Genomic DNA, 19,100 nt, shown 5'->3' on the forward strand with positions numbered 1-19,100 from the left:
GACACAGCCAGATTCCGAGGTAAATGTATGGATATTATTTCATTTAACATGTTATAAGTAACTACTTAGACCAGGCAAGAAAGGGTAGTTATATACTCCGTAGTAGAGTGTACGGAGTACCTAGGTACTCTGTCCATGTGTAAGCCCCTTGGCAATTAACTTCCTGGCCCGTGTCCTTGGCAGTATCGAATACGAGTACGCAAGTATTGTATAACCAATGTTTTGCTTAACTAGGTATTGATGTTATTCAAGCTTTAGGGAAAACGATCTTCAGAGGTTAACAGATAGCCAAGTAAAAAAACAAAAAGAAAAAATCAATGAAAGAAAAATAAAGTCCATGAGATCTGAAATCACATCCTCACGCATTAATCCCTGTCGATGCATTCGATGCATGTAGTGCCTGTAAGGAACTTGAAGTACCTGACGGGTATTGCCGTAAGGGAACTCCGCAGAGTTCAACTACACTAAAACCACACTCTCGCACTTTCGATTTGTCCCTTTCCCCCAGTCCAGTCCTTCACTCCTTCGGATCTGGTACTTTCTGCTACTCTTATTCTTCTTGCCTCGTGGCGAATCACGGCTCCTCACCTCCGGCTCCATTGTCTCAGATTGGAATCTTAGTGGAGAAATACGGGGAAGATAACTTTTGCCGCAACGAAGTGAATGCCTTTATCGATTATCCGCAGCTGGCCCTTCGGACAGTGAGGCTGAGTATTCATTGGTGAAGTCGGAGCACCCGCATTTTGACCCTGATATGAATGGGGGTTCGGGAGCTATGTCGCCTGTCTCTGTCGATGGCAGCGAATGGTCGGGGCTGAATCAGTATGGAAAGTCAGACTCTCCATTCTCGCCAACATTCCCATCATCACGACCCAACCTAGCCACACCTCCGACCTCCGGCGTTCCGAGCGCACCCTTAAGTCCCAGTGGGCCACCTCCTTCGCTGTCACCTTCCACCCGGAGCGGTAACCCATCTCCACCCAGTTCGGTCGCCGCAAGATCAAGTTCCGGGACATTAGCGGATGGCCAGCGCGATGGAAGACGGTATCGTCAGATGGAGGAGATACTGGGCCAACACTACGGTGTCCTGAGAAGATTTTTGAATGGCACAGCCCGCGACGACCGCAAATCGAATAAAGCCAGGGACAAATTGCTGCGGCTATCTCCAACCCAGTTCCACGAACTTTCCACGGATGTTTACGACGAATTGATCCGACGCCAGCAGGCCTCGCCGCCTCCCGGGCGGCCGCCTCGTCCGGACGTGCCTCCTTACCTCCCCGCCCGCAACGACTTCCACGAAAAGCGCAACCATGCCCGCCAAAGGCTTGCTGCGCTCCACCACGTGCGTTTCCGAGACCTGGCGACCGACGTCTTCTGCGAGCTGGAACGCCGCTTCCCGCACTTCACTAGCCGAGATTATCGCGGCCGGCCACCTCCCAATATGGGCCCTCCCAGCGCTCGTACCTCGCAGTCTTCCCGGGGACCTCCTTCGCGTATGGGACGAGGGTACCCGTCTGGCGGACCCCCAGGCAGTCCTTTTCCACCGCGGAGTGGCTCCCTTGGGGGCCCACCGAGTATGAATGGCGACGGACCCTTTCCTCGGTCTTTTCAGAGCAATACCATGGTTCCCAACAAGAGTACAATGGTTGAGGATAGCGATGATATGGGACCAGAGGATGAGGATGATGCTCGGAGTGATGCGTTTGCTCTTGACGCTGTCTTGAGCCGACGCGGTACTACAACGACCTTGGGCGACAATGAACGGAGACTGTTGCAGGAGAGCCAGACACAAGTATCGGTTCTCCAGGATAAGATCGAAAAGTTAGAAGAATTGGTCCGCTCCAAGGATGAAGAGTTGGCCCATTCATCACAAGATGCAGATTCCTCCGGGATCAGTCATAACGAACGCCAGGAGTGGGATGACTTACGACACGACCTTGAGAGCAAGGTATCAAAAGCTGAGGATCTCAACAGCTCGCTTCAGCTAGAGCTCGAGCGAGTAAGAAACGAGCACGAGACCATGGAACGGGATCTTCGCAGCCAGCTCAACGGCTCTTCCCGGGGAGTCGATGATGCGGGTCTACAAGCACGTTATGTTGATCTAGAAACTCAGCACCAGAATTTACAAGCAGAGTTGCAACAGCAGAAGCAAGTGACGGACGAGGTCCGCCGCGAGGCAGCGGCTTTCCTCATGGAAATGAAGACCCTTTCAGCCGAGAGCCACTCCAATTGGGAACGCGAAGAACAACTTTCGAACGAGGTGCACAGACTCGAGGCAGATGCCAACGAATGGAAGCACCGCTACGCCAAAGTCAAGGCGCAGCTGCGGCATCTTCGCACTTCATCCGGTGGTTTCGCCAACTCACGGCCAGACGCAAGTCTTGTTGCCAAAGAACATGAGTTGGTGCAAGCCGACGGAGTGGTCAAAGATATCCACGTAACTAAGTTCCAGGTGTCTGTGGACGAGCTCCTGCGAGTTGCTCGTTTCGAGGAATCACATGTGGTGCTTCACCAGCTCAAAATGGTCATTGGGACAGTCCGCCATATCCTCCAGGACGTGGAGTATTCACCAATCCCGGTGGATGGATCCGCTGCTTTGCGCGCAAAGCTCAAGGGCCAGGTGTCTACGACAGCAAACAACATGATCACCGCCACTCGTAACTTTGCCAGCTCTAGTGGTCTGTCTCCGGTGTCACTCCTTGATGCAGCGGCCTCCCATCTTTGCACAGCTATTATTGACCTGATACGGGCGGTGAAGATCCAGGCATCGCCTGTAGATGAAATGGAGGATGAAGATCACGAGGCGGATGTATCTCAGGAGCAATTCCCTGACTATTTCGATACATCTGCTAATCAAAAGCGGATGAGCAACAACTCCGTCTACAGTGCTATAAGTCGCCCGGATGACTCTCAGTACCCTATGCAGAATGGTGCGACCAATCACCTCAATCATGGCTGGGGGCATGTACAAGAAGACCATGAGGTGTTGGAACTTAAGGTGGGTCGACCCGAGAAAGATAGTATGGCAACGAATCGTTTACTAACACGTGTTTCTAGCTTTATGTTGAGGACCAGACGGATGGCATGGTCCAACAAATTCAAGCTTTGGTGGCCAGTATCCGAGCCGAGGACAACCTGCATACTGTCCAGACGCACGTCTCTGCCATTTCGAACGTTGTTATGAATGTGGTTTCCGCTACAGAGCAACTGATACGTGAACGCAGCGGAGACATCGCCTTGCGGCAGACGTCTGAACCGGTCATCGCGGCATTGGACCAGTGCCGTGGCCGGTTGGCGGCCACTGCTAGTGAGGGTGAAGACACCGCCACCCCTGAGCAATTGCGTGAGCTCACGAACAAACTGCCTCCCATTGCATTTGAGATCGCCCGGCAGACCAAAGACCTTGTTCAGCGCCTGGAGGCCACATCGGTAGTTGCTGACGAGGAAGATGACTTCCGGTGATGAGCTCGATCCGAGGCATTGTTTTCTCGTGACATGAACTCCGGGCTACCTACCCATTGGCTCTTTCTTTCCCCTTGAATTCTTCTTTATATTCCTTCCTCTTTGCCCCTTGCTTTTCAGCGATTATTCATCTATGACAACGAGTGGACAATGTCTGAAACGATGTCCCGACATATGTGGCATTTATAGAGTTTCTTTTTCTCCGTCACTTCTCTCTTCTTCCACATTTTCCTATTCTTTGTATTTTATTCTAGCCCCTTTCTATTGTTGATCTAGGTTTTTCGGCCTGATTTCATCTTGACTTGTTCCTTTTTCTTATCTCACGACCGCTTGCTGGCCTCGGGCTGTTATTTCCTTGCATTTTGGAAACATACAAGTGAAATGAAAGTACTCCGTATACATTAATGACTATCAAATAAATCAACGCAAGTTTACCCCTTTAAAGATGCATATCTTCTCGTAGCCAAGACTGCTAGCTCGGCAGGGATATCCCGGAAGACATTACATAATCACGGAGCTCTAGACGGTTTTTGGCATTGAGCTTCAGTTTTTTTCCTTCTTTCTACTTCTTTAATTCGCATCATCAATCTATATTTCTTTGTAAGTGAAGTTGCATCCTTGTCATGTGAAATTTAGAGTGCATTTTCACTTTGCTTCAGACTCTTCCAGAGACACCATTAGGCAACAGAAGCAATAGTGTTTTCCCCCTGGAGAGTCTGGAGAAGCTCCAAAGTGGAGCCTCAGGCAGAAAATGCACAAGTGGTCTTTATGCGAACCTCAACAAGCTAACCCCAAAGTAGCCCGGTACCCGAGTTCACCCGCTCCGCCCTGCCCCTCACCATGTTCTGCCGACTGAGGTCAATAACCCCACCTTCTTCCCTCTTCTCTTCTTCTCTCTTCAATTGTACTTCTTTCCACCCTGCTGCCCGATCTTTCTCTTCATCAACCGTCGCTATGTCTGAAAACAGCTCCGCTTTCTTCGAGGTCCAGTACGCCCCTGTTGGCTCCTCTACCCGTAAGTTTCCCCCATCAGTTCTGTTATTCTCATTCCTGGCGGGGCAGAGGGGTTTTGCCTCAATCTCACCTTGCTGCCTCCGACCACCAGCTTTCAATCCTAGTATTGAAGCTTGACCATTTCAAATCGTGCTACTTTAATTGGAATTGGAATTGATGCTAATTCCCTCATTAGCCAAGACTGGCCGCATCAACTTCAACCTCTACAACAAGGAGGTCCCCAAGACTGCCAGGAACTTCGCTGAGCTTTGCAATGCCGAGCAGGGTAAGGGTTACAAGGGCTCTTCCTTCCACCGTGTGATTCCCCAGTTCATGCTCCAGGGTGGTGACTTCACCCGTGGCAACGTGAGTTTTCTTTCCTAATAGACCCTGCAATCTTTGGTATCTGACTTTTGTTTTTACCGGAATAGGGTACCGGTGGCCGCTCCATCTACGGTGAGAAGTTCCCCGATGAGAACTTCGTCCACAAGCACACTCGCCCTGGTCTCCTGTCCATGGCCAACGCTGGCCCCAACACGTAAGTCTCAGTTCTGTATCCCAGATGCTCCAAATTACTAAACTTTTCCCTTTCTTTCCAGCAACGGCTCCCAGTTCTTCATCACCACCGTTGTCACCTCGTGGCTCGATGGCAAGCACGTCGTCTTCGGCGAGGTCGCTGATGCCGAGTCCATGAACGTCGTCAAGGAGATTGAGGCTCTCGGCTCCTCCTCCGGCGCCCTCCGCAGCAACGTCAAGCCCACCATCGTCAACTGCGGTGGCAACTAAAAAGCTCGCTATGGAGATTTAGTTGGGTGTTTGGAGGATGAACGTCTTTCTTTTCGTCATGAACTTGGTTCTTCCCCAACGCTTCATTGCGGCGTGGGACTAGCATAGGTGGCTTTCCCTTTTGCGCCTTGTAATCTAAAGTTTCTACCAAGCTAGCTCATACATGCCTATCTGTCGTGGGGACCGATGTTCGATTCGTAGATCTGTAGTCTTGTAAAAACTGAAGTACACTCCTTTGCAAGGTAAAGAAGGCAAAGCCAAAGTTCCTAAAAGCTACATCACAACCTATGCATATTCTTTTTTAAGCTAGTCCATCGCAAAGCTCGAAATCGATGGAGATTATCCCATTACAAGTCATTCCACTTTCTTTTCCAGGGAACTCCACGCGATTCAGTGTGCGGGTAACTACCTAGGTACGTCGCCTTACCTACCCCGCGTGGGATGGCAGTTTTTTTTTTTTTTTTTCTCGGGGAAAAGGTTTCCACCTCCTTCTATGTGACATTAAATAATTCTGATTAAATGCATAGACTGCTTGAGTTTGTTTCATTGATTATTAGAGGGCAATTGGGTGGAGAGCAATTGAGGGAAAAGAGAGGGTTCATACTCCATGACATTATGGGTGAGATCAAAAGGCATAACAAGGAACAATAAATCTGGACACAAAAAAGTGCATGTTGCCCTCTGCCTTTTCGAAGATAAAACAAATATTGGGATATCAAACTCATCTGGAAATGCTGCAGAATCAAAGCGCAATTGGAACGTGAGACAACACCATGCACAGATACGATACCTGTCTAACCACAGCACTTAGTGACAGAGGTAGCATCTGACCTGAAGAGTAAAAAGCCATGTTAGCACAGATGAGGTGTAATAGTTAATACGCTGGACAAAACAACTTACTCCTTATTCAAGTCCACCGGTTCCCAGGAGAAGATGAAAGCACCCAGGAAAGCACCGATGAAGATACAGATAATGATATACCCATTGAAGTACATGGCAAGCAGCATGATGATGTACGCAACAGCAAACTGCACCATGTGCAACAGAGAGCGTACAGAATGTTCAACAAGCGACGGACGATACGGCGCAAGCATACCCTCCTGTCTCTCGCGCTGGACAGCACCATCACGGATGACATTCGCCGACGACGCCGCCGCCGCCGCAGAGACAGAAGCCTGTTTCTTCGAATCTCCGTTCTGAGGAGAACCCGGCACGGGAGTGATGTCGTCTGCACTGGAAAACCTAGCGTCTGGTTCTACATTACCACCGCAGCAGTTGGTAGCCGGCTTGGTATTTTCTTCGCTTCTCAGGGGGACGTTGGAGGTGGATTGCGCAGTGGAAGAGTCCGACATGTAGAGTCTTCGAAGACGGGCCCGACGCACTATGAACGAGTCGTATACTCGGCCCAGACGGCGGAGGAGCTCGAGGCTCAATACGAGACAGATGACTCCAATGCACGAGCCAGCGAACATGCCCCGCGACTTTATGTGCCATGATTTGGCGAGGAAGCCTGGTGGTTTGTTAGCTTTGTGGCCTTATGTGCATATGTAGATTGGGTTTGTTGGGCTGCGTACATGCGTCAACTGTGTTCCAGTTCCAAAGCATCTGATCATGACTGTAAGCTTGAGCTCGGTGTATAGAATTGGTATTAGACGGACTGAGATCTTGCAGCTATTTCCCATGTGCATTCCGCCATGGTCCATCCCACCCATGTCCATTCCGGTGCTGCTGGCCATGGCTGCCGAGGTTGTCGAAGTGGCCGTTGACATGGTCATCCCGTGCATATCGTGCATATCCATGACTGTTTGACTGGGGACCTTAGGACCGAGTTGAGGGAACTGTCTGATCAAGTCGAAATCAAAATAGAAAGTACAAAATATAAACAGAGGAGTATATAAAGAATAGGAGGTGTCCAACATGTGATGCCATAATAGGAGCAATATGAGCAGATTAATATAGATTTTGGCCCTAAAACCTTAGTTGAGGTGGTTTGAGCAAATTCTCTTGACCGTAACTGGTAACATTAAACGTAAGAGGGTATCAACTTGGACTATTTCTCGTATTTGAATCTCCTTTTGAGGGTTTTTTTGTTTTTCTCTTTTCCTTTTCTGCGTCACCCACGCGATCCTTTGATGACACCTTCCAACAACTCGCGGATCTGGCTGCAGCCATCGATCCCGACCGCCAACATCGTCTCAAGGTACGTAGCGTGCACCTTAGACTCCATAGTAAGTACACACACCTTCATTGCCTCTTCATCCTCATCCATATTGTTCTCGCCAACGGGTACCGCCGTCGTCGTCGCGACAGTGAGCGAAGGCAATTCCTGTTCTTCTGGAAGCGACAGATCCAGTAGTGGGTCAAGCTCGTCGTGTCGCGGGTCACGCGGCGTAGAGGCGCTGCCACTCATGCCAGAAGTACAGCCACAGAGTAGTCCCGGCATGGGAATTCCGGCGTCCACAAGTGCTAGCGTACAGGCGTTAAGTGCCGCGGCGAGCAATGAGCCATCGGCAGAGAGAACAGAGACATGGATGCTGATTGTACTGTGGGGATAGAGGTAGGTGTGGAGGTGAGATTGGAAAGCTGAGCGGAGGGTTGTAGCGATTCGCGATGATTGTCTGTAGTCCCGGGATATTAGCATTGGCTAGATCGGTAATTGGTCTGCTGTTTTGTAGTTCTCGCCCTGTGGCAGGAGGAGATGACGGGAAAGCGTAGAGGGTGCATACCTATCACTTCCACCAGCTCGCCGCTTGCGATCTACGCCGGCAAACCCGGCGACATTGACGTCTACTTCCACGACTGCATGGCCACTTCCTGCAGATCCGCCATCTCCTCGGCGACCCTCGGCAGGGCCATGGACAGAGCACATGATTGATGTGTTGCCCATGGACAGATATGAAGAGCCGGAGCTAGCGGGGTTGGTTGAGATCTGGGCTTGGAGCAGGCGGAGTTCATTCCAGCGGCGACCGTCGAGACGCAGCCTCGTCAGGGGATATGTCGTCGAGGTGTCCAGCGGCATCTTTGCGGGTTGAGCTCTGATAAGAACGAGAGTTGTCTTGCGAAAAGAGGGTATGTCAAACAGGAAGTCAAGCTTTATTTCGTGTCCTCTGTGGGATTAGATCAGTCAGGTATGTCTTGATTGAGCAATGGCAGTGATCGAATATGGTTCTGGACTTACCTTGGCTATATCGCATATGTAAAGAATCGAATGCCAAACCAATGAGAGCATCTTTTTTTCTGGTTCACTTGCACGTGACCCGATAGAACAACTTTATAAATTCAGAAAGAATGACTTCAACCACTACTTTGAGCACTCAGAAGATATTAGCAGAGACTCAACTCTTCCTTATATGAAAAACAAAACAGAGCACTGAAAAATACGTTAAATATTGTTCAATTGAAGCTATCTTGAGCGAACAGATTTAATTTCGCCTCGCGGCCGTTATCGTCCGCCGTAAAGGAGGCTGTGTCGCGACAGTCTGGTACTCCCACTTCGACTTACTCTCTGTCACTCTTTGGGCTCTGTTCTCAGAAATGCAGGGAACATGGCTGATACGGAGAACAATAATGAGGCTATCACCATTGATTCAGATGATGACGACTTGGAGGTGACGCATTATGCGGCTCCGACCACTAGCAGTATGACACCTCTCCGACGCGTTTGACTGATAGCTCACATCCTCTCTAGATAGGGTTTCCGGTGTAGAACATGAGGCTGCTATCCCGGTTAAGCGCGAGTCCCCACGTACTCTTCTTTCCGGATCATCAAGTGCGGTAAAGATCCAGCCCGTGGACAGCGATGAGGACGACGCCAACGATGGCGAGCTCGCATACAAGAAGTTCAAGGAACGTAAATCACTCAAGCGCAAGCAAGAGGCCGCAGCAACCCGTAAGGCCAAAGTGCCCAGGGGAGATCCAATCGTTGGTCGAGTTAAAAAAGAGCGACCAACGCCTCAGCCCAAGCGGCCGATGAAACAATGGGGCGACGTATCTTCGGAAGATGAGCTAATGGAAGATGCGTTGCCTGGGTATCTCAAGACCCGCCGCAGCCAGTTTGACCGGAAGTATGATCGTCTAAAAGACCACGGGCTGAAACTGCCACCGACGTACGAGGATGTGGAGTTCTCGGATGATGAACGACTTGAAGAACTTCAAGAACGACCTGTCTTTCCAGCGAACACCCGAAAGCAGGAATACAAGGATATCGAACTTCCATATTCGATGGGCATTATTCCTGCCCCGATCGCCCAGTGGTTGCGGCAGTATCAAGTAGAGGGAGTCGCGTTCCTCCACGAGTTGTTTGTGTATCAGAAAGGCGGTGTCTTAGGAGACGACATGGGTCTCGGGAAGACTATCCAGGTGATTGCTTTCTTGACCGCGGCCTATGGAAAGACAGGGGACGAACGGGATGCAAAGCGCATGCGAAAGATGCGCAGATCTGATGACAGCGCGTGGTATCCACGCACGCTCATCGTGTGTCCGGGGAGCCTTATCGCAAACTGGAAGGCCGAGTTTGCGTGCTGGGGGTGGTGGCACGTCGAGAGCTACCACGGGGAGAACAAGGACCTTGCCCTCGATGCGGCGAAGTCAGGGAGGGTGGAGGTCCTGATTACAACCTACACCACTTACATGAACAACAAAAACGCTGTCAATATGATCGAATGGGACTGCGTGATCGCAGACGAATGTCACAAGATCAAGGAGCGCAAGTCCGGGACCACACAATCTATGAACGAGATCAATGCTTTATGTCGGATAGGGCTTACTGGCACGGCCATCCAGAACAAATATGAAGAATTATGGACACTTCTCAACTGGACCAACCCCGGCGTTCTGGGTCCGCTAAGCGCCTGGAAGGCACAAATATCGGAACCACTGAAGATCGGACAATCACACGATGCCACCCTGAGCGAGCTCAGCAGAGCACGAAGAACAGCCAAGAAGCTAGTTGAGAACTTACTTCCACAATTTTTCATCAGGAGGATGAAGACCTTGATCGCGGATCAGCTGCCCAAAAAGATCGATCGGGTTGTTTTCTGCCCTCTGACTGAGACACAAGCCGAGGCCTATGAGAATTTCCTTGATAGTGACATTGTCGATTATATCAAGACATCTACAGAACCATGCGATTGTAAGTCGGGCAAGAAGGCCGGCTGGTGTTGTCGCCAGTTTATCCCCGATAGGGATCCTCCAAACTGGCAATCCTATGTGTTCCCTGCTATCAATGTGCTTCAAAAGCTCAGCAATCATTTGGCAATTCTGATCCCACAAGGAACAGACCCAAAAGAGAAGCAGGAAAAAGATAGAGATTATCTGGAACTTGCGCTGCCTGAACAATGGGAAGGTCTTTACCGCTCGCGCGACTCGATCGTCAACTATGCGAACCCTGAGTTTTGCGGCAAGTGGAAGTTTCTGCGGAAGTTACTTAAATGGTGGCATTCGAATGGAGACAAAGTTCTTATCTTCTCGCATAGCGTGCGTCTCCTCAAGATGCTGCAAATGCTGTTCCATCACACTAGCTACAACGTCAGCTACCTGGATGGATCTATGAGTTTACAAGACCGTGCAAAAGCTGTGGACGAGTTCAATGCCGACTCGAGACAGTTTGTTTTCCTAATATCGACAAAGGCTGGCGGCGTTGGATTGAACATCACCTCGGCAAACAAAGTGGTTGTCGTTGATCCGAACTGGAACCCCTCCTACGACTTGCAGGCCCAGGACCGAGCCTATCGCATAGGACAACTCCGTGACGTGGAAGTCTTCCGGCTGATTTCTGCCGGCACTATTGAAGAAATCGTTTACGCTCGACAAATCTACAAGCAACAGCAGGCAAACATTGGATACAACGCAAGTTCCGAGCGTCGGTACTTCAAAGGCGTCCAAGAAAGGAAAGACAAAAAGGGTGAGATCTTTGGTCTGAAGAATTTCTTCGGGTATCAGAACACGAACATCGTTCTGCGTGACATCGTCAACAGAACAAATGTCGCTGAAAGCCGTGCGGGGGTACAGGTGGTCGACGTAGACCTCAAAGCAGAAGAAGGCCACGACTACACCGACCGACCTATGAAATCCGAAGACGAGGCAATGAGCCAACTGGCGGCGATGATCTGCGGCGACGATGACGAAAAAGACCACAAACTTTCAGTCAGTCTTCCAACACCGCATAAACACGACCCCGTTCAAGCAATTCTGGCAGGCGCAGGCGTGGAATACACCCACCTCAACAATGAAGTGATCGGTTCCTCCCGTGTCGAGGAAGACCTCAGTCGCCGCGCTGAACTGGCTCCAAATGACACGACGGGTGATCGTCAGGTCTTCATGTCCTCGCAGCATTTCTCTCAGCCGGCAGGGGAGCCTGTGCAGTTCAAATATCATCCGCCGGAGGATGTCATACGTCGCCAATTCTGTAGTATGGCGCGGCGATTTGGATACGCCGATGCTACGGAGTTTGCGCTCGTTGTTGAGGGCATGACCCAGGAGCAGCGGAGAGCTTGTCTCGACCAGTGGTATCGAGAGAGGAGAGGTATACTACTTTCTTCGGATCAGAGCACTCCTAAAGAGGAGTTGATCGAAGACGAACATTCCCTCAGGGAGGATATGGACGTTAAAGATGAAGGGATCAAAGATGGGAAGAGCCCCAAGGAGGGGAGTCCGGGTCTTTGAGTGGTTTTGCTTTCGTTGCTATTCCTTCTTGCTCGATACCCCTTTTCTAGTTGTATAACATACATTAATTCATGCGATATTTGACCACACCCGCTAAAAACAATTCATTTGGATAACCTGGAACCTGCAAATCATTGGTTTAAACCATTATCTTAGAATGGCCGTAGGTAAATAGATATCCATGCGAAGATGGCAACATATTCAGGGAACTAAAGCCAAGCCAAAGTCCACAGAGCCGGCAAATTGGGATATTTTTCTTGCCAATCCGCCAAGATCTCAGGGACCTTCTCATCGAAGCTCTGGCGGGCAGGACCAGTCCCGTTCTCCCAGCCCTCGGATCCATGAATACGATGCTCAGCAACAGCAGCCTCATTCAGACGATTGGCCAGATCAAGAATAGCCTTTCCACCAGTCAAGGCCTCCTCATGGTTATCCTTGATATCGACGTTGAAGACATGAACGGGGTAATTGAGCGCAGTGCCCTTATTCATCAGATCATCGACAACAGCATCCCAGCAGCGTTCCTCACAGGTGATGATGATATCCACGACACCACCTTCCGTCCCGACAGCACCCTTGTCGCCCTTGGAGAGGTGGTCGACGCGCGGGACGCCAGGCACCCAGTCCTGGAATCGCTCGGGACCCCACTTCAGCTGGCGGTTGCGGTCGAGCATGTTCAGGATGCCGTTGCTGCGGTATAGACGTTCGTCTTTGCCGGAGAGCTCTTCGTACATTTGGTTGTAGGAGGTTGTGTTGAAGCTGTACACGTTTGGTTGGGTGATTGATGGGCCGGGGAGACGGACGAGGGAGCCTGTTCCGAAGGATATCACGGGGAAGGCTGTTGGGGCGCCTGAGAGCTGGAGGTGAGCTTCCATTGAGCGATTGTTGTTTGAGGCGCAGACGGTGCAGAACTTGAGCTTGTACGAGTCTGTGGCTGCGTTGGCCGCGTTGGCTGTTTCTAGGGCTTGGGTTGTTGAGGCCATGTCGGCTTGTGTGGATGTCTCTGGTGGTGGAGGGGGAGGGGGAGGTTGGGGAGTTGAGGTCCCCGAGTTTGTTCGGCGGGGATCATATGCCATTTTGAAGGGGAGAGAGACTATGGAAATGATAATAGAGAGACTAAGGGGTTGTTCTTTCTAGGTAATTGGGAGTCGATGATCATGGGGGTTTCTTGAGTTTACAATATTCTGTTGGCTATCAGAGGCAGTTAGCGACTGATTTGAAATTGTCTTTTTGTGACAAAGATGTAAAAACACAAATTCAGAAAAAAAAGCGTATATGAATTTATCCGCATAGCAAAAGCTCAGACAGCTCCAATAAAGTATTCATCAGGTTGTGGGGAGGAGAAGGTGACACAATACACATACCTTGCAGTTATCACTCATTATCCAGTTCAAATCATTCCAGTTCAAATCATTATGGGGCCGTAGCCCTGGGAGAGAGGAGAGAAGAGCAAGTTTGGTGGAAGTTGAAAAGCTTCGTTTTGAGTGCCCTGGATTAGTCATGGAGCTGTACCGCTTGTTCTTCCGCCTGGATTGAATCTCATATTCTGCCTGACAAATATCACTGAGGTTATCGTGATGTTATACACGTCCTTTTTAAACATCTATATCTTATGAGGCCTCTGCCCTTTCTTTTACTCATAGGGTGACAATTAACATCTACCATCCCCAAAGCTTTTATACTCCATAATCTTGTCCGTAACCTCCATCAGCTCTCTACCCACATATCTTTCCAGCTCAAAAATGGCAACAAATCGTACTATCAGACCAGCCCTGATTGTGGTGGACATGCAAGAAGATTTCTGCCCTCCAGTGAGTTGGATAGATAAAATAGAAGGCCATGTATGCTAATGAAGATCTTAGCATGGGTCACTCGCCGTGGCAGGGGGGCGTGGCATTGCCTCGATAATCAACACTTTACTTGCAAAGCCCGGTTTTGTCGTGCGCATCATGACCCAAGACTACCATCCAAAGGACCATATCTCATTTGCCAGTAATCATCCAGGGCCTGACAACCAGCCCTTCACTTCATTCGTCACAATGAGAAATCCCGCTCCGGGAAAGGAATCAGAAACAAAACCACAGCGACTCTGGCCCGTCCACTGTGTGGCTGGTACCCCCGGTGCAGAGATTATCCGAGAGGTTGAAACCTCTAGTGAACATCTAGTTGTTCAGAAAGGCATGCGCCCTGGAATTGAGATGTACTCGGTGTTTGCGGATGCTTTTGGAAACTGTGATCATGGAACCAACGCACATTCGGTCAGCCTAGATGTTGCCGCGGTTCTCAAAGATCAAGGCATCACAGATGTGTTTGTTGTGGGCTTGGCCGGGGATTATTGCGTTAAGGCTACAGCTCTTGATGCTCTCAAGGTTGGATTTAAAAGCTGGGTTATCGAGGAAGGAACCAAGTGTGTCGTGCCTGCTGATTGGGATGCCGTTAAGGAGGAACTTGAGACTGCAGGAGTGTCTATTATCTCTATGAATGACCCTATTGTCGGGGATCTATAAGGAAAGAGATGATTGCCTCATTACTTCTCATCCATGCATCCCTTCCCTTACAGGTGTTCATTTCTCTAAGCCTTGAGTGTTGAATATGGATTGGAATTCCACGCCGAGCGATCCTAGATCTCGTGCTTTATCTGTTGTGTAGGTATTGTGATAGTGTTGTAGATGAAGGTAATGTATTTTCACATGGATGTGTTACAATGTATATGTGTGATGGTATTTTCCAATTCCACAGTCTGTCATTTAAAAAGAAAACAAACCACATGAGCTCCCAACTCCTGATATGTACGTTTAAAACAATTTCCTACAGAGTACGGAGTACGGAGTCCATGATATTCAGTATAAAAATAGATCGCCAGTGGGTACGGTGATCGACAAGCAACTGCCAGAACCGTCACAACTTCATATCCCTTTCCGCACTACTGCAGAGTGACGTCGTGTCAGAAAGGGAGATTCACTACCCAACACTCGAACATAGATATCGCATTTTACTACCGACCGAACTAGATCGGTCCGGAACCCAATCTACTCGCGATGCTGCACTCTAGGCGGCCATCAATGCCCGCCCCAATCAGCGCCCTTGACAAGAAATCGACCGATGCCGACGCCAATGCCAATGCGGCCCTACACTTCCACGATCAAAGCCTACCCTCCGAACCCCTTCCATATTGGCTCGTCAATTTACCACGGTCGCAATGGACCGCCGAATGTCCTAGTTTTCTACGTGATCAATCTGCAAAGAATATCAAAAGCCTCTCGACCCCTGATCACCTGTATACCCGACAGACCTGGGAAGAAGTGAAGGAGATCACAGGTTGAGTACATCGGCTGGTGGATTAGTTATATATACCCAACTGACCAACTACTTGTAAACAGGGACCAACCGGATCGATCGGTTCCAGCGTGTTCCAAGCGAACTGCGCAGGTATCTGGAATACATAGCGCACATCAAAGCGGAGTATGTATCCGTCATGAGGTTTGTGGTTAAAGAAAGGCTGGGCTGGGGGGACAATCGGGAAGACGTCAAGCCTAGAGGCGGTCCTTTTGAATACGAGGGTACAGGTCACCGGGTTGGTTCTAGAACACGTGAAAGACTAATCACTAATCACTTTATAGAGGACATCCGGATCATTTACAACGACTGGCCCTATGGCGTCGACAAGGACATCATCCACCTGGTAGTGTGGACCAAGTTCGAGCTGGAAGATGACCCAACCACAGATGACCTAACGTCAACTGCGCGAGGGGCTATAGAGAGCTATGTGCAGGACACATTTTGCTCTCGGGTACCATCCGACCAGGTATGGGAGATTAAAAACTGGAGGGGATCAATATTTAGTCAGCATATGATGAAAAGCTGACAACATATATATGTAGGTGGTCTGGTTCAAGAACTGGAAGTCCCTCAAGTCGGTGCCCGGCATAGAACACTTCCACGTCATGCTGCATCGTCCCGATATGGCATTCGTTAGGGAGATCACCCGCGGAGATGTACCACTGATCGAACGGTTGTGATGGCGTTTGCACGCATGATTGGATTGTGGATAGAGAGGAAAAGTGATAAATAGGAAGGAAAGATTCTCTTCTCCTTTTTCCTGGGTCTTATATAGTTAGGCACCAAGCATTTGTAGCCAGCCTACGGAGTATACGAATACGGAGATGTATTTATTCACTTCCTCGCCAAGCCGTTCCCCTCATTGACGATCTTTGAGAAGGTTGGATGGACTATAGAAAGAGAGCTATACTTTTGAACACCTTTGATGCCTAGGAGGTGTATATGTAGTTATCGACATACCTATATACCTATATACCTATATACAGTACATAGGTAACCCTGGAGTAGTGAAATAAGCTGATCCCAAGAAAAATACGTCACTAGCCCCTCCCTGAAGCTAAGCATTTACAGTAATTTGCATGTCGAAATAGTTTTTGGATATATTTTTAGTGTCTTTTTTAGTGTGTTGTTTTTTTCCTTTCTCTTGAACTACACAAATTCGTTTTCTTTTTTTTTTTTTTTCTTTCCACTTTCTCCATAGTAAAAAAGCCCGTTTCCGGAATTTCCGCCACGAGTCAGCGCTGCCTTGCCTATTTATTTATTTTTTATTTTCTTCTTCTTTTTTATCTGCAACATAAATGTTAGCTTAGGAATTCCCGTATAATTCATTTCCGAACGCAGTCATGCCGGTCCCGCATCTCCGCCGTGCTTCCCAGGCCAGTGAGTTTGTCTTCCCCCTCTCGCTTTTTATCCTGTACAACAATATCAACATGTCAACTAACGAAGATCCAGGCAGATCATCCATGGAAGATTCCCCGCCAAGTGGGGAGGATGAGCTTGTTGAGCCAGACCAGGGAAATGGTGCGTGGAAATCCTCAAGAACTCCGGATGCACTACTGACGTGGTATGCCTTCATAGTACTTTCGCATATCATATCTCAGCTGCGGCCCGGTGCCGACCTGAGTCGGGTCGTCTTGCCGACATTCATCCTCGAGCCCCGGTCTATGCTGGAGCGGATCACCAAGTGCGTTTATACCCCCGCAGCTCCAAGTAGGCAGCTTGGAGCTAGCTGCTAAGATTCGGATATTCGGACTAACGCAAGTATTTTCATAGCTTCATGGCCCACCCTGAAACTCTTCTTCCCATGTCAGAGATTGAGGACCCGGTCGAGCGCTTTGTCTCCGTCGTCAAATTTTACCTGAGTGGATGGCACATCAAACCACCGTAAGTCGCCCGCTTGCTGTTTGCCTAGGAGCACAATCTGATACCTGCATAGAGGAGTGAAGAAGCCGCTTAACCCCATTCTTGGAGAGACCTTCACCTGCTACTGGGACTATCCCGACGGAACCCGCGCCTACTACATCTCCGAACAGACCTCCCACCACCCGCCGAAGTCGAGCTATTTCTTTGCAGCGCCGGAGCATAAAATTCGCATTGATGGAACACTCAAGCCCCGCAGCAAGTTTTTGGGCAACTCCGCAGCCAGTCTTATGGAGGGTATCGCCATTTTGCGGCTGATGAACCACGGGGATAAAGAAAAGGGTGAAAGATAGTATGTTGCGCCGGTTCCGATGAAAGATAATCACTGACAAAAACTAGTATTCTGACCCAACCCAATATGTATGCGCGCGGTATTCTTTTCGGAAAGATGAAGTATGAGCTTGGCGATCACAGCTACGTCCGTTGTCCCGAGAACCACCTCGTGGCCGATATCGAGTTCAAGACCAAGGGATATTTCTCCGGTACTTATAACGCAATTGGGGGAACTATCAAAAATGAACAGACTGGGGAGGTGTTATATGAACTCTCCGGATTGTGGAATGGGGAAATGGACTTGAAGGATGTTCATGTACGCCCCCGCATACTTCCCAAGCTTACTTCCGGATCCAACGCTGACCGAGAACAGACCCACAAAAAAGACGTCTTGTTTGATGCGACACACGCAAAGCATTCACCTCCTTTGGTCCGACCCATGGAGGAGCAAGGAGAGCGGGAATCGCAGCGGTTATGGCACAAGACGGTTCAAGCGCTTTTGGCCCGGAACCATGAAGCTGCAACGGACGAAAAGACCAAGATCGAAGACCGCCAACGAGACGAAGCCGCGAAACGCGCCGATGAAGGAATCGAATGGCGTCCTCGACTTTTCCGTCCCGTCCAAGGCGGACCAGGTGGGCCAGACGAGGGCGAAGAAGACCTCGACTGGATCATCAACGCTCAAGTGTAAGAGTGATCCGTCGAATGCTAAGTGACTATAACTGACAAGTCCCAGCGACATGCACGATCCCCAGGCCGCCACCAAGCAGATCCTATCAATCATCCCCATCCTCCAAGGTCAGAAGGAGTCATCCCAGTTCCAAATCCCGCCGCATCACCCCAATCATTCCGCGTCCGTGAACTAGGGTCCCAGGCATATCCCTCCACAACCAGCTAATGCTGTACCCCGCAGACTCCGAGACAAAATCAGATGCCAATCAGAGCACCGTGGAACGGAAAGATACTCAAACATCAGAAGCGGAGAAGTTTGTAGACGCCCAGGAAACCTCATAAGCACGAAAAAAGCCCCATTGCGTCCACCTCCGGCCCCCATCCATGCTATCACCTAATCCGAAATCCGGTTCGGTTGCTCAGGTCGCCTTTTCTCTCATCTCTCACTGCACTTCCCTATCATCTCTCATTCTGCCATGACGTAGTCAACCTGCGCAGAAATACCCAGCACACAGCCATAAATCGAGGCGGCCGACGACACGACCCATTGTGATAGTTTCCCCTGCCCCTCTGATGTTTCAACACAGCGTTTTTCTCGGTCATCATGCCGCTCCCATTGCTGGATACCCGATCTGATTTTATTTAATTCAAAATGCTCAAAATACTTTTTCTTCTGAAATTTCAACTGAAAATGCGCATCCTTAAATGGGAGGTGGAACAGTATGTAGTGAGGTTTAATGCAGGGTAAAATAAGAGATGAACAATGAAAAAATAGTCCGTCGGAGAATATGAGAGAAGTTGGAAGGTGTTCTCTGCATTTATGCACTTGGGCCTGGTGCTTTGGATTTCTGATAGAGCTCTCCATTACACCTGTTGGTCTATATTGACTTTTGAACAATTAATTCTCTGTCTTCTGTCAATTACTATACAAGGCTCTCTTAGAAGAGAGGGATATCACGATAGATGACAACCTATGCCATCAAATATTACCA

The 19,100-nt window shown here is 49.5% G+C and overlaps 9 protein-coding genes across 9 annotated transcripts; 6 read left to right on the top strand and 3 right to left on the bottom strand.

Moving 5' to 3' along the window:
- Positions 1-754: 754 nt before the first annotated feature.
- Positions 755-3,462, top strand: N7525_000493 (putative cell polarity protein; the record flags this gene model as incomplete). The annotated part of the gene is made up of 2 exons (XM_002562301.2): positions 755-2,998; positions 3,058-3,462. 2 exons carry the CDS (start codon positions 755-757, stop codon positions 3,460-3,462), a joined length of 2,649 nt encoding a protein of 882 aa, XP_002562347.2.
- Positions 3,463-4,302: 840 nt separating this feature from the next.
- cyp4 (peptidyl-prolyl cis-trans isomerase) lies at positions 4,303-5,241 on the top strand (the record flags this gene model as incomplete). Its single annotated transcript, XM_002562300.2, has 4 exons — positions 4,303-4,477; positions 4,652-4,821; positions 4,887-4,993; positions 5,055-5,241. 4 exons carry the CDS (start codon positions 4,303-4,305, stop codon positions 5,239-5,241), a joined length of 639 nt encoding a protein of 212 aa, XP_002562346.2.
- Positions 5,242-6,137: 896 nt separating this feature from the next.
- N7525_000495 (high-affinity Cu transporter CTR3) lies at positions 6,138-6,713 on the bottom strand (the record flags this gene model as incomplete). The annotated part of the gene is made up of 1 exon (XM_061211590.1): positions 6,138-6,713. The coding sequence occupies one exon, from the start codon at positions 6,711-6,713 to the stop codon at positions 6,138-6,140; it is 576 nt and encodes a 191-aa protein (XP_061070816.1).
- Positions 6,714-7,354: 641 nt separating this feature from the next.
- On the bottom strand, positions 7,355-8,260 carry N7525_000496 (exosome non-catalytic core subunit SKI6; the record flags this gene model as incomplete). Its single annotated transcript, XM_002562298.1, has 2 exons — positions 7,355-7,859; positions 7,968-8,260. The coding sequence occupies 2 exons, from the start codon at positions 8,258-8,260 to the stop codon at positions 7,355-7,357; spliced, it is 798 nt and encodes a 265-aa protein (XP_002562344.1).
- Positions 8,261-8,786: 526 nt separating this feature from the next.
- N7525_000497 (putative DNA excision repair protein (Rad26L)) lies at positions 8,787-11,904 on the top strand (the record flags this gene model as incomplete). The annotated part of the gene is made up of 2 exons (XM_002562297.2): positions 8,787-8,880; positions 8,930-11,904. The coding sequence occupies 2 exons, from the start codon at positions 8,787-8,789 to the stop codon at positions 11,902-11,904; spliced, it is 3,069 nt and encodes a 1,022-aa protein (XP_002562343.2).
- A 209-nt stretch (positions 11,905-12,113) lies between these two features.
- On the bottom strand, positions 12,114-12,980 carry ssuA (RNA polymerase II subunit A C-terminal domain phosphatase; the record flags this gene model as incomplete). Its single annotated transcript, XM_002562296.1, has 1 exon — positions 12,114-12,980. One exon carries the CDS (start codon positions 12,978-12,980, stop codon positions 12,114-12,116), a length of 867 nt encoding a protein of 288 aa, XP_002562342.1.
- A 666-nt stretch (positions 12,981-13,646) lies between these two features.
- Positions 13,647-14,411, top strand: N7525_000499 (nicotinamidase; the record flags this gene model as incomplete). Its single annotated transcript, XM_002562295.1, has 2 exons — positions 13,647-13,715; positions 13,767-14,411. The coding sequence occupies 2 exons, from the start codon at positions 13,647-13,649 to the stop codon at positions 14,409-14,411; spliced, it is 714 nt and encodes a 237-aa protein (XP_002562341.1).
- A 531-nt stretch (positions 14,412-14,942) lies between these two features.
- On the top strand, positions 14,943-15,923 carry N7525_000500 (GIG1 family protein; the record flags this gene model as incomplete). The annotated part of the gene is made up of 4 exons (XM_002562294.1): positions 14,943-15,222; positions 15,285-15,464; positions 15,525-15,709; positions 15,786-15,923. 4 exons carry the CDS (start codon positions 14,943-14,945, stop codon positions 15,921-15,923), a joined length of 783 nt encoding a protein of 260 aa, XP_002562340.1.
- Positions 15,924-16,586: 663 nt separating this feature from the next.
- N7525_000501 (OSBP family protein) lies at positions 16,587-18,302 on the top strand (the record flags this gene model as incomplete). Its single annotated transcript, XM_061211591.1, has 6 exons — positions 16,587-16,927; positions 17,017-17,127; positions 17,180-17,455; positions 17,503-17,752; positions 17,810-18,123; positions 18,173-18,302. 6 exons carry the CDS (start codon positions 16,587-16,589, stop codon positions 18,300-18,302), a joined length of 1,422 nt encoding a protein of 473 aa, XP_061070817.1.
- Between the last annotated feature and the right edge of the window lie 798 nt (positions 18,303-19,100).

This window comes from Penicillium rubens, assembly GCF_028828025.1.
Source record: "Penicillium rubens strain IBT 27055 chromosome Unknown utg000001l_segment0_segment0, whole genome shotgun sequence".
NCBI lineage: Eukaryota > Fungi > Ascomycota > Eurotiomycetes > Eurotiales > Aspergillaceae > Penicillium > Penicillium rubens.